The following is a 27,673-nucleotide window of genomic DNA, read 5'->3' as shown; positions in this document are numbered from 1 at the left end:
TGTTCCAAAATCCAAGGACTGGTTATTTTGAAATCTCATGCTTGACATTTTGGGACTGATCCTTTATTACAAGTTCATCTGACCTGGCAACTTTTAAGCCGGATGGCTGAAAGAGCACCAGATAACAGAGAACCCACTGACCCATTCAAAGGAGTAGAAGTACGGACTCCCCACTGGCACATCGTTGGGACTAGGAGAGTCGGGGGCCGCAGATCCCCGCTACACGTACAACAGCTATTCATCACCCCGCAGAAGTGGGAGCCGTGCACCTCTACAGCCCTAATGGACGAGGCGCCAGCACGCCACGAAATCATCCTATTGAGGCCGGCGCGAGGGAGCAAGGATTCAAGAGGACCACCTTAAATGGTAAGTTGGATTTCACCAGAGCAGCCAGGCCTGCTTTACTGCAACCTTTAGAATGAGTTCTATAAGCAGGGAGATTAAAAACTTTAAAATCCATCAGTCTAAAACTGTCTTCCGCCCATGTTTCCTGAAGGAAGACACAATCAAAGGATTTCAAAACGTCCAAAAAATCTGAGTCATTCACTTTAGTCTTCCACCCAGCTATGTTCCAGGAGACAATGTGGATATTCCTTGTGGCTTCCCTAGCTAGTAATCAATTGATAATGGATATCCTTTCTAGCACCCTGGTATCATCAGTGAAAATACAGCCGTTATGATGGGGTGCCCTTGAGCCAGTTAGAGAGGCTTCCATAGTCAGATCAGTTAAGTCAGCCGATGGCGGACAAGAGGACAGGGGGTTGCCTGTAGGATCCAGGTTGATTGAAGGAACAGATTTCCCTGGCTCTAAAGACCTTTGCAGCTGCTGCTTTGTCACTTTTGCTACCAGATGAGAGAAGGAGACAGAAGGGGATGGAAAATCAGTTAGAAGGTTAATTAACTTTCAGAAACTCAACTAAATACATCAACATATAAGCACCAACTGTTGCAGGAGAACAACACCATTATAGTCCTATTTTTAAAGCACCAGGAGAACAACACTATTATAGTCCTGTTTTTAAAGCAACAGCTTAGCTTATTTTGTTCCTCTCTTTATTCCTGTTTTATATGTAAATATGTTTTAACAAACAAAAAACAACCTCAAGCCCAGAAGAGGAACTTCCCTCCTAAACCCTAGCTACAAACCTTTGTATTTTGGATGCCACAGGAGAAAGGTATCAAAATATAACAAAGTACCTGTGACAAACTACTAAGGACTGTAAACAAGAACTTATATACTTAGTTTAATCATAGAATCATACAATTGGAAGGGTCCTCCAGGGTCATCTAGTCCAACCCCTGCCCAATGCAGGAAACTCACAAATACCTTCCCCAAATTCACAGGATCTTTATTGCTGTCAGATGGCCATCTAGCCTCTGTTTAAAAACCTCCAAGGAAGGAGAGCCCACCACCTCTGGAGGAAGCCTGTTCCACTGAGGAATCGCTCTGTCAGGAAGTTCTTCCTAATGTTGAGCTGGAAACTCTATAATGTCCAAACCAAAGTGGGACTAACAAACAAGTCCCAAAAATCCAAAACGCACAAATTTGCAAGGAATTTTCCTCTTCAGTCCAGAAAGGTGGTTACCGTGCTGCAAATCGCTGGAGAACCAACTCACTCTGAACAACAACATTGCACTTGCTTGCCTTTGAACAAAGCATTCAGAAATTAATTTGGGCAGGGTAACTGAATGAGCAATGGTGCAGCTATTCGAAGTCTTCCTGCAAGACCGTCTTCTTCCAGCTGGCTTTTTAATGTGGAATTATTATACCATCGTTATGCAAAGCTATGTTATATTTGTAGCACCAAAGTAATCTGTGGTTTTAAATTCTTGTTTTATTGATGTTTCAATGTTTAACTGAGGAATAATTGTAAATTGGGGTATTTTATTTTGTTTTATTATTGTACTACTGTATGCTGTATTTTATGTTATGTGAGCCGCCCTGAGCCTGCTTTGGCGGGGAGGGCGGGATATAAATTAAAAATTATTATTATTATTATTCTCAAAAGTCAAGGAAACATAAACAGAAAATGGCTTGACAAGTTCACCCTCCTTCCTATGAATTTTTTTCCACCAAAATTTACCTTTTTGCATTTGAAGTTCAGAAACCAGAGTGTCTGGGGAAGCAAAAGGAACAGAAATTAAACATCAGAACACACTATTTATATGAAATCTTTAGCAATTCTTGAAATCATAGATACTGAAATACATCCAGAGAGAGCAGGAATTCTCCTCCCAAAGTTGCTTGCAAATATTTACATTCCCATTATTCCAATGGTTGGAGCCAGATTAAATTTTCTGCCGGTAGCAGAACAGAATTTACACCCCACTGCAGCCCACTGGCCTGTCCAAAATGGTGCTTATGGGCGGGGCTTTTTTGTAGAATAAGCCCAGCATGAATTAAAAGCCTGGCAGAAGAGCTCCGTCTTACAGGCCCTGTGAAACCTTGAGAAGTCCTGCAGGGCCTGGATCTCCAGCGGGAGCTCATTCCACAAGTAAGGGCCCAGACCGAAAAAGCCCTGGCCCTCGTTGAAGCCAGCTGGGCATCCTTAGGACCAGGGACTATGAGATGTTGAGCAGCAGACCTCAGAGCCGAGGGGGGTTCATATGGGAAGAGGCGGTTCCAAAGTTATGCAGGCCCCTGGCTGTAAAGGTAAAGACCAACACCTTGAACTATTAAAAATCACACCATCACAAACATTCAGTTTGAAAATCATACTGCCATCACATTGTGCTTTAACACAGGCAGAGGTTATCCAACAAATAATAGCAGTATTAGCAGCTTCATTTATAGCCTGCGTTTTTCACTGAGGCTCAGGGCAGAATACAATTAAAAACAATTTAATCAAATGGCAAGGGCCTCCAATAAGCAATTGGTGTAGGACTATAAACTCCAATAAGCAATGCATTAGGACTCGGATTACAAAACTGGAGAGCGATGCAAATGAATGACTTGATGAAGTTAACAAAAACAGTCTATCAAGCATGGCATAAAAGCCCTGACAAAAGTGAAGCCCTTTTAATTAATTTCAGTATGAAAGATAAGCCCATCCACTCTTCACTTGCTCCCTAAACCAAAAAGCGCAACATTTCAGAAGTGAGGTAAAGGACAAGGTAAGATTGCTCCGTGGCGCAGAGTGGTAAAACTGCAGTACTGCAGTCTGAGCTCTCTGCTCACGACCTGAGTTTGATCCCAGCGGAAGCTGGTTCAGGTAGCCGGCTCCAGGTTGACTCAGCCTTCCATCCTTCAGAGGTCGGTAAAATGAGTACCCAGCTTGCTGGGGGGAAAGTGTAGATGACTGGGGAAGGCAATGGCAAACCACCCCATAAAAAGTGTGCCATGAAAATGTCGTGATGTGACATAACCCCAGAGTTGGAAATGACTGGTGCTTGCACAGGGGACTACCTTTACCCTTTTAACTGATAGATATCTGAAGATATCTGAAGAACTGTGCATGCACATGAAAGCATATACCCGGAATTAAACTTAGTTGATCTTAAAGGTGCCACTGGACTCAAACTTTGTTCTCTTGATCCTGGGTTTAAGAAAGTATTCTAAAAAGCAGAATGGTCTTTAGTTCTGTTCCTACCCACTAATGATTTCTCTAGTACGTTTACTTTCCTGGAAACAAAGACAAGCAAGAACGTATTTAGAGTGGGTGAAGAATAATTTAAGTTTAGGTCTTCTTCTTCACTCACATAGCCAGAACAGCCAGCTAGACATTACACGTGGACACACACACACACACAGAGTGTGAGTAAACCTGCCTAGCATCAAAGAGCATTAAAAAGAAACCCATTTTAGTAATATTTTTGCAATATTATGCTCACACAGAATGGGGGTGGGAAGTTGCGTTTTAAACACTGAAAATAAATCAGTGTGGTTTTCAGTACTACACCAGCTTTGAGGGGGGGGGAGGGAACGGTTATCATTTAAACAAAGTTGGACTATAAGGAAGGCCGAGTGCAGAAGAATAGATGCTTTTGAGATGTGGTGCTAGAGAAGAATCTTGAAAGTTCCTTGGACTGCAAGATCAAATCAGTCAGTTCTAAGGGAAATCAACCCAGACTGTTCCCTGGAAGTTCAGATGCTGAAGCTGAAGCTCAAATACTTTGGCCACCAAATGAGAAGAGAGCACTCACTGGAGAAGACCCTGATGCTGGGAAAGACAGAAGGCAAAAGAAGAAGGGGACGGCAAAAAGATGAGATGGTTGGACAGTGTTACTGATGTAACTAGCATGAATTTGAGCAGACTTCGGAGGATGGTGGAAGACAGGAGGGCCTGGTGTGACTTGTTTCGGAATTGACTATGCAACTGAACAACAACAAACAATAAAGAACTGCAGCAGCTCCAAGTCTACCAGAGAGCCAGCACAGAGATGATAATCCTTTGTGCATTTGATTGGATTTGGCTACAGGGCGAGCAGGTGCAAAACTAAACCAGGATAACCCTCAGACCCTTAGAAAGTCAGATTTTTTTTTCCAGTAGGGGCATTTACATTTCTTAATACAGCAATAAAAGCTTGCATTGTGTGAAGAGGGACACCCTGCATTCTCTCACTATGTTTGCTTGTGTAGGAGAGAGAATTAACAAACAGACCAGACCAAAGACTGTGACTTTGGAAGCAGAGGAGATTTGTTGCCTGGGTGCCAGGCAGAGAGCCAGCCACTCACAGGCTGGTGCAACTTAATAAATACTTCTTAAAATGTGATAAGGGCAGCTGAAACAGGGGAGTGCAAATGTCATTGTGGTGGGGAGAGACTGCAAGGCTCTCCTAACCGCTGGTTTGTTGGGCAAGTTAGGACAAGGACAAGAGTGTGTGTGTGGGGGGGAATGCATTCACTCTTACCTTTGAATTGCTTCACGATACCCCCCAGAACGGGACCAATATCACAGCAGTCCCGGAGCCTTTGTCTCAGGTCAGAAGAGAAAGCCACTGGATTCTCAACAATTTCCTTCTCCTTACATCTTGCCAAAACAAAAACAACCCCCCCCCCCACGGTTAATGATCATGGAAGCCAGAATATATGAGACAACAAAAAGGGAATTGAGCAGAGCTCAGGCATTGTACAACAGGCAAGTGTAAATTCCAGAATGGGGTGGAAATGCTTTTAGGGAGGGAAGCAAAGCTGCAAAGAAAACATGAAATGGATTTTCCCTAAGAATCTATCTAGGCACAGAGACAGAGTAGTCCAGGGGTGGCCAATGATAACTCTCCAGATGTTTTTTGCCTACAACTCCCATCAGCCCCAGCCAGCAATGACTGAGGCTGATGGGAGTTGTAGGCAAAAAACATCTGGAGAGCTATCATTGGCCACCCCTGGACTACTCTGTCTCTGTGCCTAGATAGATTCTTAGGGAAAATCCATTTCATGTTTTCTTTGCAGCTTTGCAAGCCCATAATTGTTTTCTGTTTTAGCCTGCAAAGACAAGGAAGTAGGAGCTGGAACCTTTGGCAGCCTTGAAGCTTTGCAGCAGAAGGACAAAAGGGTGGCTAAAAGAGCCCCATGGGCCTGATTAAAGCCCTGGGTAAGCTGGTTCTGGCATGCAGGCCTGACATTTGACACCCATGATATAGATGGGCCACTTGTTCGATTAAGCAAAGCTCTTATGTTATGCTGCTGGAATGCTGGCACCAAGCTAGCAGAGGCTTAAGTCCATCTAGGATGACCTTTCCCTTCCTCTTCCTGTAGGTATTAAAAGCCTAGGTTGGGCTGGGCTGGAGGCAGGAACTCTCGGATGCAAGCTGAAGGGCAAGAAACTCTTGGCTCACAGCATGGGACACGCAATGGTCAGCTTGATCAATTCAGACCAACCTAGAGTTGTTCTGCCTTTTTTTGTTTGCTTGGTTGCTTTACGTGTAAGCCACTTCAAGTCCCCTTGGGGAGAAATGCTTCTTGAAACCTTGAAGAATCTGGAGCCTTATATAGAGATGGGCATGAATTTATTTATTTGGTTCGTTTATATTCCGCCCTTTCCCAGACAGGCTCAGGGTGGATCACATACAGATAAAAAACAGTCACATATAACAAAACCAATAAATACAATTAAAACAACAGCATTACATCAACATTAAATAACAGAGGCGGGCGGCATATAGTCCAAATTTAGGCTGGAATTGAATTATGAACTGAAATTCAGCATGAAACAGGCCCAGTTTGTGGTTTGCAAGCCTCAGTTTGTGCCCATCTGTCAATCACCCCTGTTCACTCAATAAACTGGCCATTGGGTATAAACGGTTCCGTTTAATAGGGGCTTCAGGTAGGTAATACAGATTGGACAGGGTCCGAGTTAAGACTAACATGAGTTAGAATAATTATACTTCGCCAGAAGCGATAATGTGCAAGATCAGGCCCCCTCCCATACACTTCCCATGGTCACTTTGCTTTGAGAACAATAGTGATACACAACTTAATTCTCAAGATAACATTCTTGGTAAACATTCTTAGGCTAGCGAATGCGCTAGCCTAAACATAGTCTAAACAGCAGGTGCAAGCTTGGGAAAGAAGGGAACTGATAATGGTAAGAGAGAAGCATTCAAAGACATACAATTTTCAGCATTAACTTCATCATGGCAGGGGTACTTGACACCATCCTATATGAACTTCTCATAACCCTCCATGTGGTTTTGGAGGTTTGTGGTTGGAAGTGGGGTGGGGGGGAGTGAATGGGATCGCTGAAATGGCTTGCATCTGTTTCAGCCTAACAAACTGAAATAGATGTAAGCTATTTCCGCAATCCCTCTTGCTCCCGCCCCCCTTCCTGCTTTTGCAAGTGGCCACTGTGTGGGAGTGGAGTCCACTTCCACATGAATTCACTAAACTCCCACATAGCACCTGCTTACAAAACCCATTTTAAGGGAACGTTCCCTTTAAATGGCTTTCGGAAGATCTCTCCCCCACCCCTTCCATTCTGCTGGCATCAAGGAGCTGCCATCAGCAGAGGAGGGAGGGAAGAGCCAGGAGCCTCACAAACCTGAACCAGTTTGCAAAGTGGGGGAAGGTTGTCGCAGTTCCTGGTTTGTAGGACCTTACAGACCACACACTGGGATGAACCTCAATTTTTTCTGTTCTTGTCCATCCCTAGTTGTACATGCTGTCACATGGAGCCTAAGGGCCACACACTTCTACTGCTGTCCTAAGGCTGCCTAAGGCTTGACAGGGAAGCTCCTCCCCCCTCCACTCCATTCCCCATGCTCAGTCAACTGAGCCACAAGACATAAAATGAAGGGAAGCAACAGTGTGACATCACTTCTGGGTGACTGGCTGGACACTCTAGGAATTCCTCTAGTCTCTATGATCTTCACTATAGAAGTGGGGAAAATACTACAGTGGTGTGGGAGGTCACTTTCAGGTCATCACCTGGAAGTGACATCACACCCCTAGCAGCACTCTCCAGGCTCTAGCCTGTCTCCCCAAAAGCTCAAGGGTTTGCATTGCCATTACAGGGCTGGCAACTTTATATTATTCAGACCCCATCCAAAATGATGAAGAAAAATGATTGTGATGTACTTACCTCTGCAAACTGCTTCTGATATCCTGGAATTAAGAAAGAGTAAGGGAAGATCAGTGACTGCCATGGACCACGCTAGCACAGAGGTGGCCAACGGTAGCTCTTCAGATGTTTTTGCCTACAACTCCCATCAGCCCCAGCCATCAGCCATGCTGGCTGGGGCTGATGGGAGTTGTAGGCAAAAAACATCTGGAGAGCTACCGTTGGTCACCCCTGCACTAGCACATGGAAGTTTTTCTCTACAGCTGGTTTATTTGGAACACTCACATTTCTTCATCCTCCAACTAACCTCTTTTCAGACTTTCCATGTCCTCAGTGCATTCCTTTCTCATATCTGCGCATTCCCTTCTCAAACTTGGTTTGGTGTAACCAATGAAGTCCAAACATCCTATTACTGTTAGATGGATCTGTAACTGGTTGACAGATCACACACAGAGTACTTGTGAGTGGTTCCTCATCCTCTTGGAGAGGAGTGACAAGTGAAGTGCCTCAAGGATCTGTCCTGAGGCCTGTTTTGTTTAACATCTTTATAAATGATTTGGATGAAGGAATAGATGGGATGCTTATTAAATTTGCAGATGATACTAAATTGGGAGGAGTTGCAAATACAGTAGAAGACAGAGTCAGGATACAGGATGATCTTGACATGCTGGAAAACTGGGCTAAAAGAAATAAAATAAATTTTAAAGTAAATTTGTGCATTTAGGTAGGAAAAAATCCAATGCATAATTATAGGATGGGGGAGACTTGTCTTGGCAGTAGTATGTGTAAAAAGGATCTAGGGGTCTTAGTGGACCATGCACTGAACATGAGTCAGCAGTGTGATGTGGTAATTAAAAAGGCCAATGCAATTTAGGGTTTTTGCCTTTGGTGACTTCGGGTGTGTTCCTTTTGGGTTTGTTATAATTCGTGGTTTATTCTAAGAAACATATTGCATTTTTTCTAAGAGTTGTTTGCAGTGTATTAATTTGGAGGCTGGTTCTCACGGAGGTTCGTTGTGACCTTGTTTTTCTGCTCCAGTATCTGCGTTGTTCTTTGTTGGTTGCTCAATTCTGTGAACTTCAGCAGATTGTGAGAAGGAGGGCAGAATGGGTTGCATCAGTGCTTAGTTCTTGTGCCCCTTTCTTACATGCTCAGGGAATGCTGATCACCACTTTGGGGTCAGGCAACAGTTTTTCTCCAGGCCAGCTTGGCCAGGGATTCTGAAGGGTTGTTGGGTTGGGGTTTTTTTTTTTGCCATCTTCTGGGAGTGGAGCAGTTGTCACTGGGGGTGTGGAGAAGAGCTATTTGTGAATTTCCTGCATTGTGCAGCAGTTTGGGACTATATGACCCTGGAGGTTCCTTCCAGCTCTATGATTCTAAGGAGGTTAGTATTCCGTATTGATGGGAAAGTGCCCATTTTTGAGGCTTCACACTCACTGGAACCATTCTCCTTTTGTCAGCCCATCATAACTACAGTCCTTAATGTTATGCCACCAAAAACCTACTTTTTCAATTGAAAAACTGCTATCATGCTGTAGCTTTCATTTTTAGAAAAAAGTCAGGGGACTAGCCATGCAACAAAAAGTGTTAACCACTTATTTTAAGAAATGACAGCTGGGTAGTCAGAGTGTAGCAACTAGCAGACTGTAGCAACAGATTGTTAAGGCATTTTGTTGTAGTATGATAGCAGCTTTTAAAAAGTCCTCTATGATGGGGGGAATACTAGGGAAACAGCAGTTGATGGAGGAAAATACACATAAATCTTTCCCATGGACACTGCACTGACAGTGCAAATAACTCTGCATTCATGCTGGTTATGACAGGTAAAGAAACAGAGTATCTTTGCCAAGTAGATGAAACCTCAAGAAAACACTTCAGAACTACCACAATTCACTCAATGACTGGGGATATATATTTACAGAATGAGACCCTGCTTTCAACAGAAACGAGATGTAAACAGTGCCTTCATTGTGGATGATCTTGAACTTTTTCTTTTTCAACCAGTGACTTACCAGCAGGATTTCACTCACTGGCTTCTGCTGCTTCTCCTCCATCTCCAGGATGAGGCTTTCAAGAGAGGAGAGCTCCTCAGAGAACGTGGCCAGGTGGTCATCCCTTTTTCTGGCTATCTCCTTCTCTACCTCTTCTATCTGGGCCAGCAGATGGTTTTCTTGCTTTTTCAGCAACTGGTATAAACTTCTGAACTCACCCACTGTCTTTTGCCTCTCTGATGCCATAATTGTCTACAAACAAGAAAGAAAAGACCAATGTCAGGAATGTAATTGGTTCTTAAAGGGTTAAATCATTTAGAAAGGACACTAGTGACTTTTCACAGAGACCACATCAATATTCTATATAGATCCAGCATAGGGTAGACGTAGGCTTACTAAGGCCCACTGATTGAGGGTGCTTCCCATCACTGCCTAGGTGGCTGGTGGAGATGGGAGGAAATGGTGGGAAACCAGAGATATATCGCCAGCATTCCAACATGCTGACGTCTCACTCGTTGCATCCTGAAGTGATATCAGCATGTTGGTGGGGAACACTGGGGATGCTCTGGCATTTGAGAAAAATGGAATGTTCTGGCATTTGAGCAAGATAACCCACAGAATTTTGCCCAAATACCACTTGTTGATAAGCTGACATCACTTCTCGTTACCCAGGGAAATCCAGAAACCTACGCAGAACTTAAAGTGCTTAGAGTAGGGTCTGGGAGACCCAGGTCCAAATCAGAACTCTGCCCATGGAATCTTTGTGGGTGACTGTGGGTCAGGTACTCCTTTTTTTAGCCCCAGTCTACCCCATAAGGTTATTATTGTGAAGGTCAAATAGAGCAGGGGAAAACAACATTGTAAGCTGCTTTGTGTCCCCAAAAAACACTGAGAATAAATTTCTAAATAAATGCAAACATTCAAGCATTCCCAAGGCCTGATCCAAAGGCTGACATGGTGTTCACAATTATGTGTGGTTTTTCTACAGGTTCCTTATAAATATGCAAAACTCAGGTTTCCGCACTAAAACTGCCTCCAACACTGCATAACTATTTTCATATTTCCTTTATAAGTGGAAGGAGTTAAAAACAAACAAACAAACAAACAAGAGTAGTGTAGTACAAGTCCCTCCCTCCTACATTTTCTAATTCAGACAGCAGCTTCTGGCTGTCTACTGTAAAGGGAGGGGGGAGACCTCCAGGAGAAAAGGAATACGACGTGTAGTTTGGCCCTTAGAATGAATTCTGTGTGAATGACTAGGCTATTCTGAATGGCAGAGATCCATTCTGAGTACCGGGGCTATCTTGCAGTTTTGGACTCTTCCTGCATTTGGGTTATTGTTTTCCCTGATATTGTTTTCCATGATGTTAGCCCCAATTATTTGTTCACTTCCCAGCAACTGTGGCACTTACAAGCATTTCTTGGCTTTCATCTTCAGTGTCTGCTAAATACACCAGAATTTTCTCTCTCTTCATCCTCAAAGTCTCCAGGAAGTTCAAGATCTTATCCTGAATGGGGGAAAAACCCTTCTGGATTAGTTCCTGTCAAGCATGCATATTTCTGTGTCTTAAAGTAGAATTAGAACAGGCCTGCAACTCATGTTATTCTGCCCTCCCTTTTTCAACAAGGGAGAGAACAGTAAATCCATCTGGTCTCCAGGATATTTAGGCCACGGCTGAATTGATATCGTTCTCATGATGCCTCTCCCCAAGGTTCACACAGCCAAGCAGTATCTCTATTGGGGGAAGTGTGAGAATGGAGTGGCATAGTCTGCATTCTTTAACAATACATAGATAATATGTTTGAAATGTTTTATATGATACACCTTTGATATGTTTTATATAGCAGTGCTGTAACCAATAAGTTTCATTACTCCCAAGGATTTGTTCCTTGGCACAGCTCCTGAATTTTCAAATAAAGCTTCCTTTTGATGACAACACAAAAGAGAGGTTATTGGAAATACCGGTGCTTGACAGTTCCTTTGAGATTTTTTCCCCCCTCTCCCCAGTTTTACTATACATAGGCATTAAAAAAAAAATCAGAGAAAAAAAATAAATAGTTCCTTGAAATGGGCACATTTAGTTTCCTTCCCGACCCTGCAGTCTTGTGAGGAGGCTGGGAAGTTCCCTGAGATTCTCTATAGGTTGATAGTATTTTTTCTCAGCTGTGGTTAATAGCTGTGTTGTTATAGGGGAGCCAGAGGGGCATACAATGTGGCTTTCCCTCTCCATAAGCAGACAAATTACAAATGTTAATTCACGTGGGTAACCATTTTGGTCTGAAACAGCAGAATAAAGTTCAGAAGGGGGCCTGTGCATGAAAGCTTATATCCAGAATTAACCTTTGTTAATCTTAAAGGTGCCACTGCACTACAAACTTTGTTCTTCTACCAAGCGTTGGATAGTTATAAAGGCTGAATGCAGCTGTGCTCATGAATTAGGGTTGCCAAGTCCAATTCAAGAAATATCTGGGGACATTGGGGGTGGAGCCAGGAGACTTTGGGGGTGGAGCCAGGAGTAAGGTTGTGAAAAACATAATTGAACTCCAAAGGGAGTTCTGGCCTTCACATTTAAAGGGACTCACACCCTTTTAAATGCCTTCCTTCCATAGGAAATCATGAAGAATAGGGGCACCTTCTTTTTGGGCTCACAGAATTGGACCTCCTGGTCCAATCCTTTTGAAACCTGGCGGGCATTTTGGGGAGAGGTGCTGGATGCTACACTGAAAATTTGGTGCCTCTACCTCAAAAAACAGACCCCCTCCTCGAGTCCCAGATACTTGCAGATCAATTCTCCATTATTTCCTATAGGAATAATAAGTCTCTGTAGGGAATAATAGAGTTCCCACAGACATTTCCCTCCCCTCCCCCGCTTTCTGATGACCCTAAAGGGGGGGAGGGCATCCAAACCGGGGGATCCCCAGCCCCTGCCTGGGAATTGGCAACCTTCAAGAGGGGGTTAGATAAAAATATGGAGCAGAGATCCACCAGTGGCTATTAGCCACAGTGTGTGTGTGTGTGTATATATATAATTTTTTTTTGGCCACTATATGTAATTTTTTTTTGGCCACTGTGTGACACAGAGTGTTGGACTGGATAGGCCATTGGCCTGATCTAACATGGATTCTCTTATGTTCTTATGTTCTTAACCCTATCATGAATGTGGAGATTTGGGAGCCTTCCTTCAGCCATCAGCAGGCACTAAAGTGATGATTTTCGGTCTCTTTGCAGTGTTGCTGTTTTGGCTTGCTGCTTTCCCGATTCTGTCATGAAAACATTGGATCTGGGTTCTTCAGCGTAGGGGTGACCATCTTAACTAAAGCACAGGATTCATAGGAGTAAATCCAAAGACACTCTCAAGAGCAACCCAGAGCTCTGCCCCACCCACATCAGGACGCACAAAGTTTCCTACCTTGTATTCCTGGGCAGCCTCGTCAGCAGGAATCACCTCGTGGTTTTTGTGCTCCTTGGATCTGTCACAGATCCTGCAGATGAGAAGTTCATCGGTTTGACAGAAAAGCTTCAGGGGCTCCCGGTGCTTCTCACAGAGTCGCTTCTCGGCTTCCGCCCCCTGGAGACTGAGTTTTTTGGCTATTTCGACAACATTCGCCAGCTGCCGATTCGGCCGGAGGTCCCTCGGCCGAGCCGTTTGTTTACACACCGGGCAGGAAGTTTTTGCTGCCGCCTCCCCCCAGCTCTGGGTCAGGCAGGCCCGGCAGAAGTTGTGGCCGCATTCGGTGAGGATCACAGGATCCCAGAAATAGTCCAGGCAGATGGGACAAGTGAGTTCCTCAGAGAGCTCTCGGACGGGACACGCACTAGCCATGACTGCCTCACCTCAAAGAGGAAGGCGGGGTCTTACTTTCGTTTTCGCTGCTTTCGTGGTTTCGCTTCCTGGAAATGACTCCACATCTCGGCTGTCTTGCTCCATTCCTCTGCTATATTCAGGGGATGAGAGATTCCAGGGATTGCTTCTCTTTGCAAGGAGAGAACCTTGGAAGCGGCGGCGGTGGGGAGGGAGGGGGGTGTCTTTAAATTTCAGCTTCCCTGAATTTCAGCTCCATACGAGAAGACTGCAGATTTATACCCCGCCCTTTTCTCTGAATCAGAGACTCAGAGCTGCTTACAATCTCCTGTATCTCCCCCCCCCACACACACAACAGACACCCTGTGAGGTGGGTGGGGCTGAGAGGGGCTCTTGCAGCACAGCTGCCCTTTCAAGGATAACTCCTGTGAGCTATGGCTAACCCAAGGCCATTCCAGCAGGTGCAAGTGGAGGAGTAGGGAATCAAACCTGGTTCTCCCAGATAAGAGTCTGCACAGGTAACTACTACACCAAACTGGCTCTGTGTTCCTGCCATGCATACCGCCCCCTCTGTACTCAAGGGGTAATCACACTGGTGGTGCGGGTGGGGAGCATAGTCTCTTTACTGGGTTTTCCATAGGAGATACAGGTCTTCATCTGTATTCTTGCTAAACCCCAATTATTTTACTATTTCTAGTCCAGCAGATTCATCACAGGAAGTGTAAATTTGCCTGGACATGGACCTTGCATGTTGAAACTGTGAATAAAGTTTCATTTATCAGGAATACCTATGTTGACTGTTTTGCAAAGGTCATACCTTGGGGTCAAGAATACTACACTACACTGGCTCTCCTGGCTGTATGGTGGCTAGTTTTAGTTACCATATCGAAAGCGGGGGGGGGGGGGGGGAGCACCATGGACATGGTGCAGAGTAGTAAGCAGCAGTACTGCAGCACAAGCTCTGCTCATGACATGAGCTCAATCCTGGCTGGAACCAGGTTCTGGTAGCTGGCTCAAGGTTGACCCAGCCTTCCATCCTTCCGAAGTCAGTAAAATGAGAATGAGCAGAAGCAGATTTTCTGTGCTGGGGAAGCACCATAAATTCTAGCAGGGAACAATTAGCTACAAGCTTCAAGGCCACAGATAAGACAGCTAATGAAGTAGAGCACAATGCGCAGGCTTGATAGACTTATGAATATTATCTAACACACCCTGAATAGCTAATAAACTCATTATAATGCACATACAATGTATGAACAGGAGGGGATATCATATCAATGAGCTAATGTGTAGTAGACGGTTGGGAAGGCTGCAACCTCCAAGTACCTCAACCAATGGGGAAAGGAGGAGGGATGACTGGCCAGAGCAGGGAATAAAATTAAAAGTTTTACTGTGTTCAGGCAGCTTGTCAATTATAGTTCCCGATGTTATTTAACATCTACATGATCCCCCTTGCCAGACTGTCCAGAGACTTGGGCTGGGGTGCCATCAATATGTGGATGACACCCAGCGGTATCTATTGATGGGAGGTCGGTCTGGCTGCGCCCTGGAAAATCTGGACCTGGCACTACAAGCCGTAGCAAAGTGGCTCAGGCAGTTGACTGAAATTGATCCCAACAAAGACGGAGGTCCTGTGCCTAAGCCACAGTAGTCTGGGAAGGGAGATCCCTCTACTGACCTTTGATGGGGCGCCTTTAGTGCCAGCTTCTAGGATCAAGAGCCTAGAGGTGCTCTTGGAGCCTGTAGTGTATCGGCAGCTCAATGGGACATGCGCGATGGCGACCGGGTGGCCGGGCGCCTAGAGCAGGGCACGACAAGCCCCGCCCATTACCAGCAGCGGCAGGAAGTTTAACGGGCCAGGATTGGCCTGACCTGTCCAGTAGGCTGTACCGGGGTTGTATATAAGCGGGACCCGGCCCGCGTGTTCTCTCTCTTGCAACGTGCTCCTAATAAAGAATGTTGCCCTACTTGCGTCTCCCGTCTGAGTACGTTACACTGGCGACGAGGATGGGATTCTAGCCTCATCGGCTATGAAGGAGACCAAGGGCACCACCCGGCCATGACCGCCGCCGCAGCCACCATGGCCAACCAGGGCGGAAACACCGGTCACATTGAGCCGTTCGACCCTGCGAATCCAGAGGCCTGGGAGTCCTACCTGGAACGGGTCGAATGCTACCTGAGGGCCAACAAGGTCACGGAGGACAGCATGAAGAGGGACGTTCTCCTGAGCGTTTGCGGAGCGGCCACATTTGAGATCGCTAAGGGTCTCTCGAACCCCGCTCGCCTCACAGAGAAGTCCTTCACAGAGGTCAGCCGACTCCTCACCGGCCACTTCTTGCCCGCCGGTTCCTGTTCCACAAAAGGGACCAGGCTGCAGGCTAATCGGCCGCCGACTACTTGGCGGCCCTCCGCAGGATCGCCGGGAACTGCAACTTCCCCCAGCTGGAAGACACCCTGGCCGATCGCTTCACGTGGGGCCTCCGCGACGAGAGGCTCCAGCAGAAGCTCTTCGCCAAAGAAGAGCTATCCCTCCAGAGCGCCTTCAACGAAGCAGTGGCGTTCGAGAGGACCGCGAGGACCTTCCCCAAGACCCGGTTGGACGCCGTGCACCACGAGGACCTGGACCAGAACCGCCCGGAGGAGGGAGAGGCCCACCAGCTGCGCCGGCCAGTCGGCCCACCTAATCGAGCTTCTCAGCGCCCCTGAGCGGCCGAACGACCTCCAGCGGCGGAGAGGCAGCCTGCCCCCAAGTGCGCCAGTTGCGGCGACCCCCACGACAGGCGGGACTGCCAGTACCGGACCTGGGACTGTCGGAGCTGCGGGAAGACCGGACACATCGCGAGGGCCTGCCGGGCCAGGCAGGGCCGTCGGAGGCCCGCCACCCACCAAGAGTCGGCGGACTACCAAGCCACCGCCTCCACCTCCCTCCAGGTACTGAACTTGCCCCCATGCATCCCCAACAAAATCAAAATGGCGGTCCTAATCGAGGGCGCCCCATGTCAAATGGAGGTGGACTCGGGTTCCTCCATTTCGATCATATCGGAGGAGACCCTGAGATACCTGTGCCCCGGGCGGTGGTTTCAGACAAGACCGGCGGACTTTGTTCTAAGGGGCTTTCAGAAGAACCCGGTCCAGAACGCGGGGTGGGCCCGGGTGCATGTAGAGCGGGGGTCCTTCAAGGGGCGGTTGGACATTCTGGCGGTCAAGCGCCAGCTAACCACCCTGTTGGGGCTGGCGTGGTTCAAACCCCTGGGAATACGGCTGGAAGGGGTGGGGCAAATCCTGTCCACCAGCGGGGTCGGGGATGTATGCCGCGAGTTCCCCGACGTGTTCGATGGGTCCCTGGGTAGTTACAAGGGGCCGGCCATCTCCCTACCGCTGGACCCCACAGTCCGACCAATTAGGCTCAAGGCCAGGCGGGTCCCGTTCGCGCTAAAGCCTAAGATAGAGGCTGAACTGGACCGCCTGACGGCTCAAGGGGTACTGGAGCCAGTAGACTACACCACGTGGGAGACCCCAATAGTCACACCGGTTAAGCCCAACGGAGAGGTGCAGATCTGCACCAACTACAAGTGCACCATAAACAGGGCACTTCAAGACAACCCGTACCCAGTACCGGTAGTAAGCCACGTCCTGGCAGCCCTAGCGGGGTCCAAGATCTTCGGGAAGCTGGACCTGGCACAGGCCTATCAGCAGCTCCCGGTAGACGAAAAAACGGCAGAGGCCCAAACTATAGTCACACACAGGGGGGCCTTCAGGGTGCGGAGGCTACAGTTCGGGGTGAGCGTGGCTCCGGGGATTTTCCAAAGCATAATGGATGCTCTCCTTAAAGGGATCCCCAGAGTCCAACCGTTTTTTGACGATGTTTTGATCGCGGCTCCCGACCCCGAAGAATTCAACAACTGCCTCCGAGAAGTGCTCCGCCGGTTCCAGTCAGCGGGGCTCAAAGTCAAGCGGGAAAAGTGCTTGCTGGGCGTTCCACGAGTGGAGTTCCTAGGGTTCGCGGTAGACGCAGCAGGGATACACCCAACGGAGGAGAAAACACGAGCCATTGTACAAGCCCCGGCCCCCACTTGCAAAGCTGAACTCCAAAGCTTCTTGGGGTTATTAAATTTTTATCACACGTTCCTCCCACACAAGGCAGCATTGGCGGAACCCCTACACAGGCTGCTGGACAAACACGCTCCTTGGGTATGGGGCAAATGCCAAGCCGCCGCGTTCCAGGCGGTTAAAGACACGTTGGTCTCAAATGCGGTGCTCCACCACTTTGACGAAAACCTCCCGGTCATACTAGCTTGCGACGCATTGCCATATGGGGTGGGCGCAGTCCTGGGGCACCAACTCCCGGACGGGAGGGAGGTGCCAGTCACGTATTACTCCCGCACTCTCACGCAGGCCGAGCGCAATTACGCGCAAATCGATAAGGAGGCGCTGGCCATTGTAGCGGGGGTCCACAAGTTTAATGATTACCTTTATGGGCGGAGGTTCACGATCGCCACCGACCACAAGCTGCTTCTGGGTCTGCTAGCGCCGGACCGCCAGACCCCCCAAATTCTGTCCCAGAGGGTATTGAGGTGGAACCAGTTCCTAAACTCCTACATGTACACTCTGGTCCACCGGGCGGGCAAATCCATGGGCCACGCGGACGCACTCAGTCGGTTGCCGCTACCCGAAGAGGGTCCAGACCCCGCCCCCGCACACCATATCATGCTAGTGGAGAGCCTCCCGGAGCAACCCCTACATGCGGCGGAGGTCGCCAAGGCCACTCAGAAACACAGGATACTGGCATGGGTGCTCGACTGGGTGGTGAGGGGTTGGCCTGAAGGGAACATGGGGGAGGAATTCAAACCATACAAGACCAGGAGGGAGGAACTAACAGCCCACAAGGGGTGCCTCTTATGGGGGAGCAGGGTGGTGGTTCCGCCCCCGCTACAAAAGCGGGTACTGGAGTCCTTACATGAGACCCACCCCGGCATAGTCCGCATGAAGGCCTTAGCCAGAAGCTACGTATGGTGGCCGGGAATGGACGGGGAGATTGAGAGCTGGGTGCGAGGGTGCCAGGCCTGCCAGGAGACGCGACCCGATCCGCCCAGCGCCCCCGCCACACGGTGGGAGTCCTCCAGGAAGCCGTGGTCGAGACTTCACCTCGATTTCGCGGGGCCCTTTCAGGGGCAAATCTTCCTGATAATCGTGGACGCCTACACTAAATGGCTGGAGGTTTTTCCCGTAGCGTCCACGTCCTCAGCTTCCGCCATCCGGGCGCTGCGCAGGGCGTTATGCACCCACGGCATCCCAGACACCATCGTCTCGGACAACGGGGCGGCTTTTACCTCGGGGGAATTCCAGGCGTTCCTCCAGAGGTACCTCATCAAACACATACGGTCCGCCCCGTTCCATCCGGCCACAAATGGCCAAGCTGAGCGCATGGTGCGCACTACAAAGGAAGCCTTAAGCCGGATCGTACAGGGGGATTGGGATCACCGACTGGCGGCCTTTCTATTCGACAACCGAGTGATCCCCAACCCCGTCACCGGGGTGAGCCCCGCAGAACTCCTCATGGGGCGCAAGCTCATGACCCGACTCGACAGGCTGCACCCTGACAGGGCTTCAGACATTAGCGGGGGCCCCGAGGTCAGGGAGGCAGCCCGGGGGTTCTTTGCAGGCGATCCGGTATACACCCGGAACTACGCCAGGGGCCCCGAGTGGGTGGCGGGACGAGTACTGAGGGTCACGGGGTCCCGCCACTACGATATATCTACTGAGGGGGGCCAGGTAGTAAGACGGCACATTGACCAAATACGCCGCCGCACAATACCGGAAGAACCAGTGGACTTGGAGGAAGCGAGACCCAGGGAGGAGCCACCCAGGGCTCAGCCAGAGGACGCCTCCCCTTCGCCAAATATTCCGGCACACGAAGCACCCAGGCCGGCAGCGCCCGAAAGACCGGCGGAACCAGACCAGCAGCCACTGCCCGCACCGCCATCAGCAGAACCACCGACAGCGGGAGCCACGCCTCCCCCGGAAACCCTAAGACGGTCCACCAGGGAGCGGCGACCTCCAGCTTATCTCCAGGACTATGTGCATTTACTAGGAGGGGAGGGGTGTAGTGTATCGGCAGCTCAATGGGACATGCGCGATGGCGACCGGGTGGCCGGGCGCCTAGCGCAGGGCACGACAAGCCCCGCCCATCACCAGCAGCGGCGGGAAGTTTAACGGGCCAGGATTGGCCTGACCTGTCCAGTAGGCTGTACCGGGGTTGTATATAAGCGGGACCCGGCCCGCGTGTTCTCTCTCTTGCAACGTGCTCCTAATAAAGAATGTTGCCCTACTTGCGTCTCCCGTCTGAGTACGTTACAGAGCCTTCATTAACCACGGAAGCCCAGGTAGCGGCCACTGCCAAATCCTCATTTTAAGGCAGTTGGCCCCATACCTAGAGCACAGCAACCTGGCAACAGTGATTCACATGATGGTCACCTCGAGAATAGACTACTGTAATGCCATCTACATGGGGCTGCCCTTGATGCAGATATGGAAGCTGCAACTGGTGCAAAATGCAGCAGCCAGGTTGTTAATGGAGCTACCTTTATGGGTGCACATTCAACCTGCCCTGGAATCGTTGCACTGGTTGCCTGTGGCATTCCAGATTCGCTTCAAGGTGCTGGTTATGACCTTTAAAGCCCTATATGGCCTGGGACCTGTCTACCAGTGGGACTGCCTCTCCCCATATGAGCCTCAGAGAGCACTTCGATCAAGTATACAAAATCTTATAATCCCCAGGCCAAAAGAAACATGGCTGTCCACCACTCAAGTAAGAACTTTTTTGGTGGCAGCCCATGCCATGTGGAATGCCCTCCCCAAAACCATCAGGGCCCTGTGGGACTTGCAACAATTCCGCAGGGCCTGTAAGACAGAATTATTTAAACTAGTGTTTAATAAACAACAGGGAGGCGACCACCACCTCACCACCCTGCAGCACTGATACCAGAACTGTTGAATTATGTATCTGTTCTGTATGTCCTTTGCAATGTTCTAAAGTTCCAGTCATTATAGGGTTAACATTGTGCCTGATTCCCTACTGTCTGCATGACCTAGGAAGAAGATACTGACTGCTGTCAATCAAAATCTAGAAGTGGGAAAACCTGTTTTGTTTGTTTGGTCAGTTATTCAGGTGACTTCCTTTGTTCAGGCAAAAAGGTCAAGAAGAAGGAGGAAGTATTCTCCATTAAGCATGTGGTCTTCTAGTGTGAGAATTTAGTTCTTTAGTGTTTGTGTTTTTCATCTCCCAGTATCCTTTCCCTGCTTTCGTGTTAAATGCCTCTCAATGATTGTTTGATCCAGCGATCCATCGAACTGTTTGAGATAAAGAAATAGAATTTCAAACAGAATTCCCTACAAAAATTGATAGCAGAGGATAGTTGTTCTTGCTACAAAATTGATTATAGCATGGACTGTTTTTTGAACTCTAAATGATTTTTTTTTAAATCTGGATCGCCTTTGAGAGCGTTTGGAAAGCAAGCTGCTATGCTGAGCCAGTCAAGCCTGAATTTTAAAACGATGCTTTTTTCCGTCTTGCCATTATTGAGAGTGTTCTAACTTAAATGAGCTTTGAATTCAGATTGTCTTGATCTGAAAATGCTGCTACTTTGTTCAGAGCTTGCCTTGGATGTACTAGAGAGAGATTTTTGGAGCTTTCTAACCCTTTTTCTGTGGATTACGTCGGAGACTTTGGAAGAGACTTGCTGCAGCCATGCACGCACATCCAGCTGCCTTTTTCTCTCCAGTGAGGAAGGAAGAATCTATAATCCTGGCCTGCCTGATTGCTGTGAAAAATGTCAAGCCCAGAGAGAGAAGCCACTGGATCTTCTGTTTCTACGTCTGCAGGAGCAGTCACTGCAAATCTAGGTTGTGGTACTGTGCATAGCCTGCCTGAGATAGGATTTAGTACTGTGAAGTTAACTAAGAATAATTTCTTATTCTGGCTCTCGCTCCTAATGCAAAGACTTGAGATTTAAGGAGCTGAAAGAACTTTATTTGGAAATCCCCCTGAAAATGAGCCAGAAAAATCAACGTTTAAACGGCTAGATGGTTTTGTGAAAACTCTCATTTTAGAGTCTATTGAGCCATATGAAATTTCTGGATTGCATAATCTTAAAACTGCAAAACAAATGATTGAATGCCTTGAACGTAAATATAATGAAACTCCCATCAGCACTATTCATGATTTAATGGGCAAAATACTTGGTTTTCAAGTGCGAGAAGGGGGAAATGTGACTAAACGTCTGAAGGAACTTATGTGCATGCAATCAAAGCTACAGGAGCTTGGTGAGCCTATTGCAGAAAGAGACTTAATCTCAACTATATTGAAAGCTCTACCCAGTAGTTACAAGTCTATCAAGATGATCTTGAGACTGCAAACAGATTTGAGTCTGGAAGATCTGTTAAATGCTATCATGGAGGCAACAGCCTCCAGATATGGGGACAAGGACACTGAACTATCTGACTCTATGTCTGCTTTAAGCCTGAAACCATTTTAGAGTCTATTGAGCCATAGGAATAAGGCAAGGAAGGATATAATTTGCCATAGATGTGGGCAAAAGGGCAATATTATGATATATTTTAATAATCAGAATGCTGCTACTAGACAAAGGAACTTTGAATCATGTTTCAAATGAAGGAACATGGGCACCATTTCGTGGCTGTAAAAATAATAGCAGTCAGAAATTTTTCAAGCCACATGGCCCAGGTGGGAACAAAGAAAAGAACAGAGAAAGCACCATATATACTAATAATGTGAATTTTATTGGTGAAAGAGGAAGATTTTTGATTGATAGTGGAACTTATATGCATATTTGTTGATATAAAGGCATGTTTACAGAGTTGGATGAAAGTCAGAGACCTGAAATGATAGGTGCCAACCAGAAACCCTTGAAAATTCTTGGTGAGATAAAGATGAAATTGCTTACCACTGATGGAGTTTTAATGCCAGTAAGACTGAAAAATGTAGCTTATGCATCTGAATCAATTGAGAATTTACTTTCAAGCCAAGTGCTTATAAGAAATAATTGTGCTGTATATCTTGATGAAGGAGATGATGGTGAAATTATTAAGAAGAATTCTGGAATTAGTTTTAAACTGGATAAAAGAAATGGAGCTCATTATATTATGGACTTAAGTGAAAGGTCAGATGCTGTTTATGTTGTGGAAAAGACTTTGCCAGACTGAAGGCAAAAAGTGTGACCATAGGAGATGTGTTTATGCTTGGCATGTAAAGCTAGCGCACAGAAGCATGCAGAGTGTTGAGAAGTTGCTAAAGGATTGTGGACTTGATGTTGTACATTGTGATAAATCCAAGGAAAGATGTGATGTTTGTCTGAGAGCAAAGGGAACTGCACCTTGCTTCAGTGGAAAAAGTAGTGTTCATAATGAAAGGTTTTTGGAGACAATATTCAGTGATGTTGTTGGGCCTATAAAAGCCTCGATTGGGAGAAATGATTTTTTTTGTTTTCACAGAAGTAAAGACAAAATATAGCACTGTCTATATGCTCAAATCAAAAGATGAGACTCTTGATAAATTTAAAGAATATGTTGTCATGGTTAAAAACAGATTTGGGCGTGCACCTCAAGTTTGCTGACAGATGGAGGTGGTGAATATTGCAATACTGAGTTTAAGAAATTTCTGAAAGCAGAAGGGATTGAACACAAAGTAACTGTCCCATACACTCCACAGCAGAATGGGAGTGCAGAGAGATTTAATCGTGTGTTACAGGAAATGACCAGAGCAATGCTCATGCATTCTGGATTACCTAAAGGCCTGTGAGCTGAAGCTGTAAATACAGCAGTGTATATTCACAATAGAATTCCTTCAAAAGTAACAGGAATTACTCCATTCCAAGCTTGGTTTTGCAAGAAGCCAGGACTTATTAAAACTTTTGGAGCAAAAGCCTATGCATATGTTCCTAGAGAAAATAGAGGGAAGCTTGATGCAAGGACTGAGATTGGATTCATAGTAGGATATCCCTCAGTGGGAAAAGGCTACAGGGTCTATGATCCAAAGCTGAATAAGATGAAACATTGTAATGTTGTGTTTGTGGATGACAGTAATTTGCCTAAAGCACCCTGTGTACCTGAATCTGATCCTGAGGTTACTGATGATGCTTCTGAAGATTGGTATAGTTGGTTACCTGTAGTGAACCGGCAGGTCTACCTTCTGAAGACTACTGAACCAGAAGGGGAAATGGGGACCACACCACAGGGAGCGACAGAACTTCCACTCATTTTAAGATGATCAGAAAGAAGCACAAAAGGGCAACCACCACAGAAATATGGATACTATGATACTGTGTAATCTATAGCAGGGGTGGCCAATGGCAGCTCTCCAGATGTTTTTTACCTAGAACTCCCATCAGCCCCAGCCATCAGCCATGCTGGCTGGGGCTGATGGGAGTTGTAGGCAAAAAACATCCGGAGAGCTACTGTTGGCCACCCTTGATCTATAGAGACTATGAAACCTAAAGAGAAACCCAAGAGCTGGAAACAAGTGTGTGATTTACCTAATGAAGAAAAGGAGAAATGGATTCAAGCAATGGAACAAGAGATACTATCCATTTATGAAAAAGATGTATGGACTCTTACAAAGTTACCTGCAGGAAGAAAGCCTGTTGGATGCAAATGGCTCTACAAAATAAAGTACAAAGATGATGCAACTATAGACTTGTACAAAGCAAAGCCAATAGCCAAAGGATATGCACAAGAATTTGGAACTGATTATTCAGAGACTTTTGCGGCAGTTATCAATAGTGCTACACTTAAAACACTACTGAGTGTGGCATCATCTAGAAATATGCTCGTAGAGCACCTAGACATTAAGACAGCATTTCTAAATGGTGAACTATCAGAGGAAATCTATATGGAAATACCTGAAGGTTTTCAGGTCCCTGGCAAAGAGAACTATGTTTTCAAACTCAACAAAGGACTGTATGGTTTGAAACAGGACACGAAAAGCTGGTATGACAAAATAACTGGACTACTACAGCAGCAAGGATTTGAGCAAGGGAAAGCTGAACCCTGCATGTACACTAGACTCAAAGATGGAGAATATCAATACATTCTGGTTTACGTTGACGATTTGGTTGTGAGCTGCAAGAACAAAGAGGACATTAAAGATATTGTTGAAAAGCTGAACAAAGAGTTCAAAGTCAAAAGACTTGGAGATATTAAACACTATCTAGGAATACAGATTGAGAGACTCGAGGATGGAACATTTCAACTGTGCCAAAGATAAAAGATTATGGACTATAGAATCTCTTGGCATGAGAGACTGTAAAGAATCTAAGATACCTCTTGAACCTGCATACCTGAGAGCTCAGAGTGGTCAACCACTCAAAGACATTGGAGAGTACAGAGAAGCTACAGGGAAACTCCTGTACCTGAGTAAAACTACCAGACCTGATATAACAGCTGTTGTTGGAATACTGAGCAGAAAAGTAAGTTCACCTAATCACCAGGATTGGAATGCAGCAAAGAAACTTGCCAGATACTTAAAAGGGACTATGGACTTAAGACTGATCATTGAACCTTCTGAGAATCCCAGACTAGTTGGATACATGGATGCCAACTATGCGGAAGAATCATGCAATTGCAGATTGACCAGTGGATGCTTGTTCTTCTACGGAAATGGACTTGTAGAATGGACTAGCAGAAGCTGAGTGTGTGTCAGTAGCCAGTGCCTGCAGTGAACTTGAATGGATTTTTCATCTGCTGAAAGACTTCAAGATAAAAGAACCTGTACCTATTGTAATGTTTGAAGATAGCCAAGCGTCTATTGCTATATGTAAAGGGAAAAGTAGAACAGCTAGAAGTAGATCTATTGACATTAAATGTGAGTTAGTGAAAGAGCTACACCAGAAGGGGCTGATTAAGATAGAATATTGTTGTACAGAAGCTATGGTAGCTGATATACTTACAAAGCCACTACCTTGCGCTAGATTTGAACGTTTACATGAAATGATGAATCTAGTTGATGTGAATGTTACAGTGAATAATGAGTAATGAACTATTGAATGTATAATGACTTTGACATTAGACATTGAGAAGAGGTGTTGGATTATGTATCTGTTCTGTATGTCCTTTGCAATGTTCTAAAGTTCCAGTCATTATAGGGTTAACACTGTGCCTGATTTCCTATTGTCTGCATGACCTAGGAAGAAGATACTGACTGCTGTCAATCAAGATCTAGAAGTGGGAAAACCTAGAAGTGTTTGGTCAGTTAGTCAGGTGACTTCCTTTGTTCAGGCAGAGAGGTCAAGGAGAAGGAGGAAGTATTCTCCATTAAGCATGTGGTCTTCTTTCCATTAAGCATGTGTAGTTCTTTAGTGTTTGTTACTTTCACTTCCCAGTACCCTTTCCCTGTAGTAATAAATATATCTTTGCTTTCATGTTAAATGCCTCTCAATAATTGTCTGATCCAGCAATCCATCTAACTGTCTGAGATAAAGAAATAGAATTTCAAACAAAATTCTCTACAGGAACCACCCCAGTACATATTCAGAGTGCCAAAGAATTAACATCGTCAAAAAATAACATCGTCAGATGCAGCGCTCAACAAGAACTAAAACCCGCCATTTGGATCCTAGTGATTGAATTTGAAATTATACTATATTTTTAAATTGCTTTGAACTGTTAAATTGTTTTAATGATTTTATTGTATCTTGTTCTTAATACTATGTTTAGTTAATTGTTGTTAGCCGCCCTGAGCCCGCTAGGGGAGGGCAGGATATAAATACAATAAATAAATAAATAATTGAGCCAGTTTCCTTTCAGAGACAATTAGGTTCAATGGTTTACTGTGGCAAACAGGACAATAAAAGAAACAATAAAACAATAGTTACAATTTTATTTAACAAGGCAAGCAATTTAGAGTTAGACTAATGAGCTAAAAAATAACAACACAATATATCTGACTAAACATAACATATCTGACTAAACATAATTACAGCAACAGGTTTCCAAAACAAGGTTACCAATTAGTAGGTTCAAAGTCCAAGCTTCAAAGAGACCGCACATCTGCATAGGCCTCTCTTGTGAAGTGAAGATAAGTCTTAATTTTTTTTAAAAAATCCAAACCAACACCTCCTCCCAGCCCAATGAGCTAACAGCATAAATCTATCTCAGCTAGTCCATGATAGCTAAAAATGAGCATCCATGAGGTATGAAATCAATGACTAGCTTACAATGACTAGTCAAACTGATTCTCGTGGTGCAGCTGAAAGACATACATTAATTGGGAGGAAAGATAAGAGATTGAATTAACTTTTTCAAGGTTGGATTGAGCTCTTTCCCACAGGTGTCACGGTATCAACACTTCAAACTTTAAGAGCGCTGCTAAAGAAAATGAGTTTTAGTAAACAGGCCAAAAAGCCCGAACCCTTATCAGACCTGAAAGAAACCATTAGAAAAGTTGTATTCAGGGCTGTCTTTGTAGAAAAAGCCCAGCAGGAACTCATTTGCATAGTAGGCCACGCCCCTGGTGCCAAGCCAGCCTGCGTTGCCAAGCCAACTGCGTTCCTGTGTGTTCCTGCTCAAAAAAAGCCCTGGCTGCATTCATTATATGTGCAACTAACATTTGTTTAACCCCATAATGCCTGAAATGTAAATAACTTTAATTCCAACAAGTTCACTGTTAGAACACAAAAATGATATGGAAGGGAAGGATTAAGCTCTCTCGCCCATAGCACGGCTTTCCTGATCTTCCACCTCCTGAAGTTTTATTGAATTAAAATATATCATCATTATGTCTAATTCCCTAGATGTGGATTGCTAATTCTATGGTTTAGGGCCATGTGCAGATAAGACATCTTTCTGCAGACTCATGTTTGCAGAAACATCTTGAAACCTCTTTGGGAAGGGCAGGGAGATTTAAAATGCTTTTTAAAAGGTGAGCTGTCATGATGGCATCTCAGCTGCCATCTTTGCTAGGCAGCTCCCAAGGTGCTTTATATGGGGAGTGAGGGGAACACAGTTGGGAGGAAAAGAAGGTAGCGGCAAGGGGAAACAGTAGCTGACAGTGTTTGTTTGGGATGGGAGAAAGTCTCAGTAGCCGCAAGTTCCCTCAATGCCCATATACTGCCAGCAATCAGCAGCTCTCACTATTCATGATGAGAGGATAGCTTGCACTGCTGCTTCTGTTCTTTTCCACATATCCCAGAGTAAGAGAGCAATGATGGCCCTACTTTCTCTGTCCTTCCTTTTTCATATGCTGCCCCAACCTCCAGTGGGGGGTGGGGAATGGTAGGCAAGTAGGGGCAACTGTGGGGAACTTGCTGATGAGCCTTGCTAATATTATAATATTCAGGGGTCATTTTGTAGAAAAATAGGCGGTGGAGCT

General features: G+C 46.1%; 1 protein-coding gene across 1 annotated transcript; it reads right to left on the bottom strand.

Moving 5' to 3' along the window:
* Nucleotides 1-362: 362 nt before the first annotated feature.
* Nucleotides 363-13,340, bottom strand: LOC132571326 (zinc finger protein RFP-like). Its single transcript, XM_060238133.1, has 7 exons — nucleotides 12,898-13,340; nucleotides 10,900-10,995; nucleotides 9,509-9,739; nucleotides 7,518-7,540; nucleotides 4,852-4,970; nucleotides 2,085-2,117; nucleotides 363-843 (listed from the first exon to the last, which is right to left on the bottom strand). Exons 1-7 carry the CDS (start codon nucleotides 13,309-13,311, stop codon nucleotides 617-619), a joined length of 1,143 nt encoding a protein of 380 aa, XP_060094116.1. The 5' UTR covers nucleotides 13,312-13,340; the 3' UTR covers nucleotides 363-616.
* Between the last annotated feature and the right edge of the window lie 14,333 nt (nucleotides 13,341-27,673).

Source organism: Heteronotia binoei, chromosome 5 (assembly GCF_032191835.1).
Source record: "Heteronotia binoei isolate CCM8104 ecotype False Entrance Well chromosome 5, APGP_CSIRO_Hbin_v1, whole genome shotgun sequence".
NCBI lineage: Eukaryota > Metazoa > Chordata > Lepidosauria > Squamata > Gekkonidae > Heteronotia > Heteronotia binoei.
This window is presented reverse-complemented; position numbering and strand designations above follow the sequence as displayed.

What these genes read in the sequence shown, in the direction of transcription:
- LOC132571326 (XM_060238133.1), bottom strand. Translation starts at nt 13,311, where the DNA reads ATGGCTAGTGCGTGTCCCGTCCGAGAGCTCTCTGAGGAACTCACTTGT. An exon ending in ATGAAAGCCAAGAAATGCTT is followed by an intron (nt 9,740 to 10,899) that starts GTAAGTGCCACA and finishes TCTTGTTTGTAG; the next exon opens with ACAATTATGGCATCAGAGAG. An exon ending in CAGTGAGTGAAATCCTGCTG is followed by an intron (nt 7,541 to 9,508) that starts GTAAGTCACTGG and finishes TCTTAATTCCAG; the next exon opens with GATATCAGAAGCAGTTTGCA.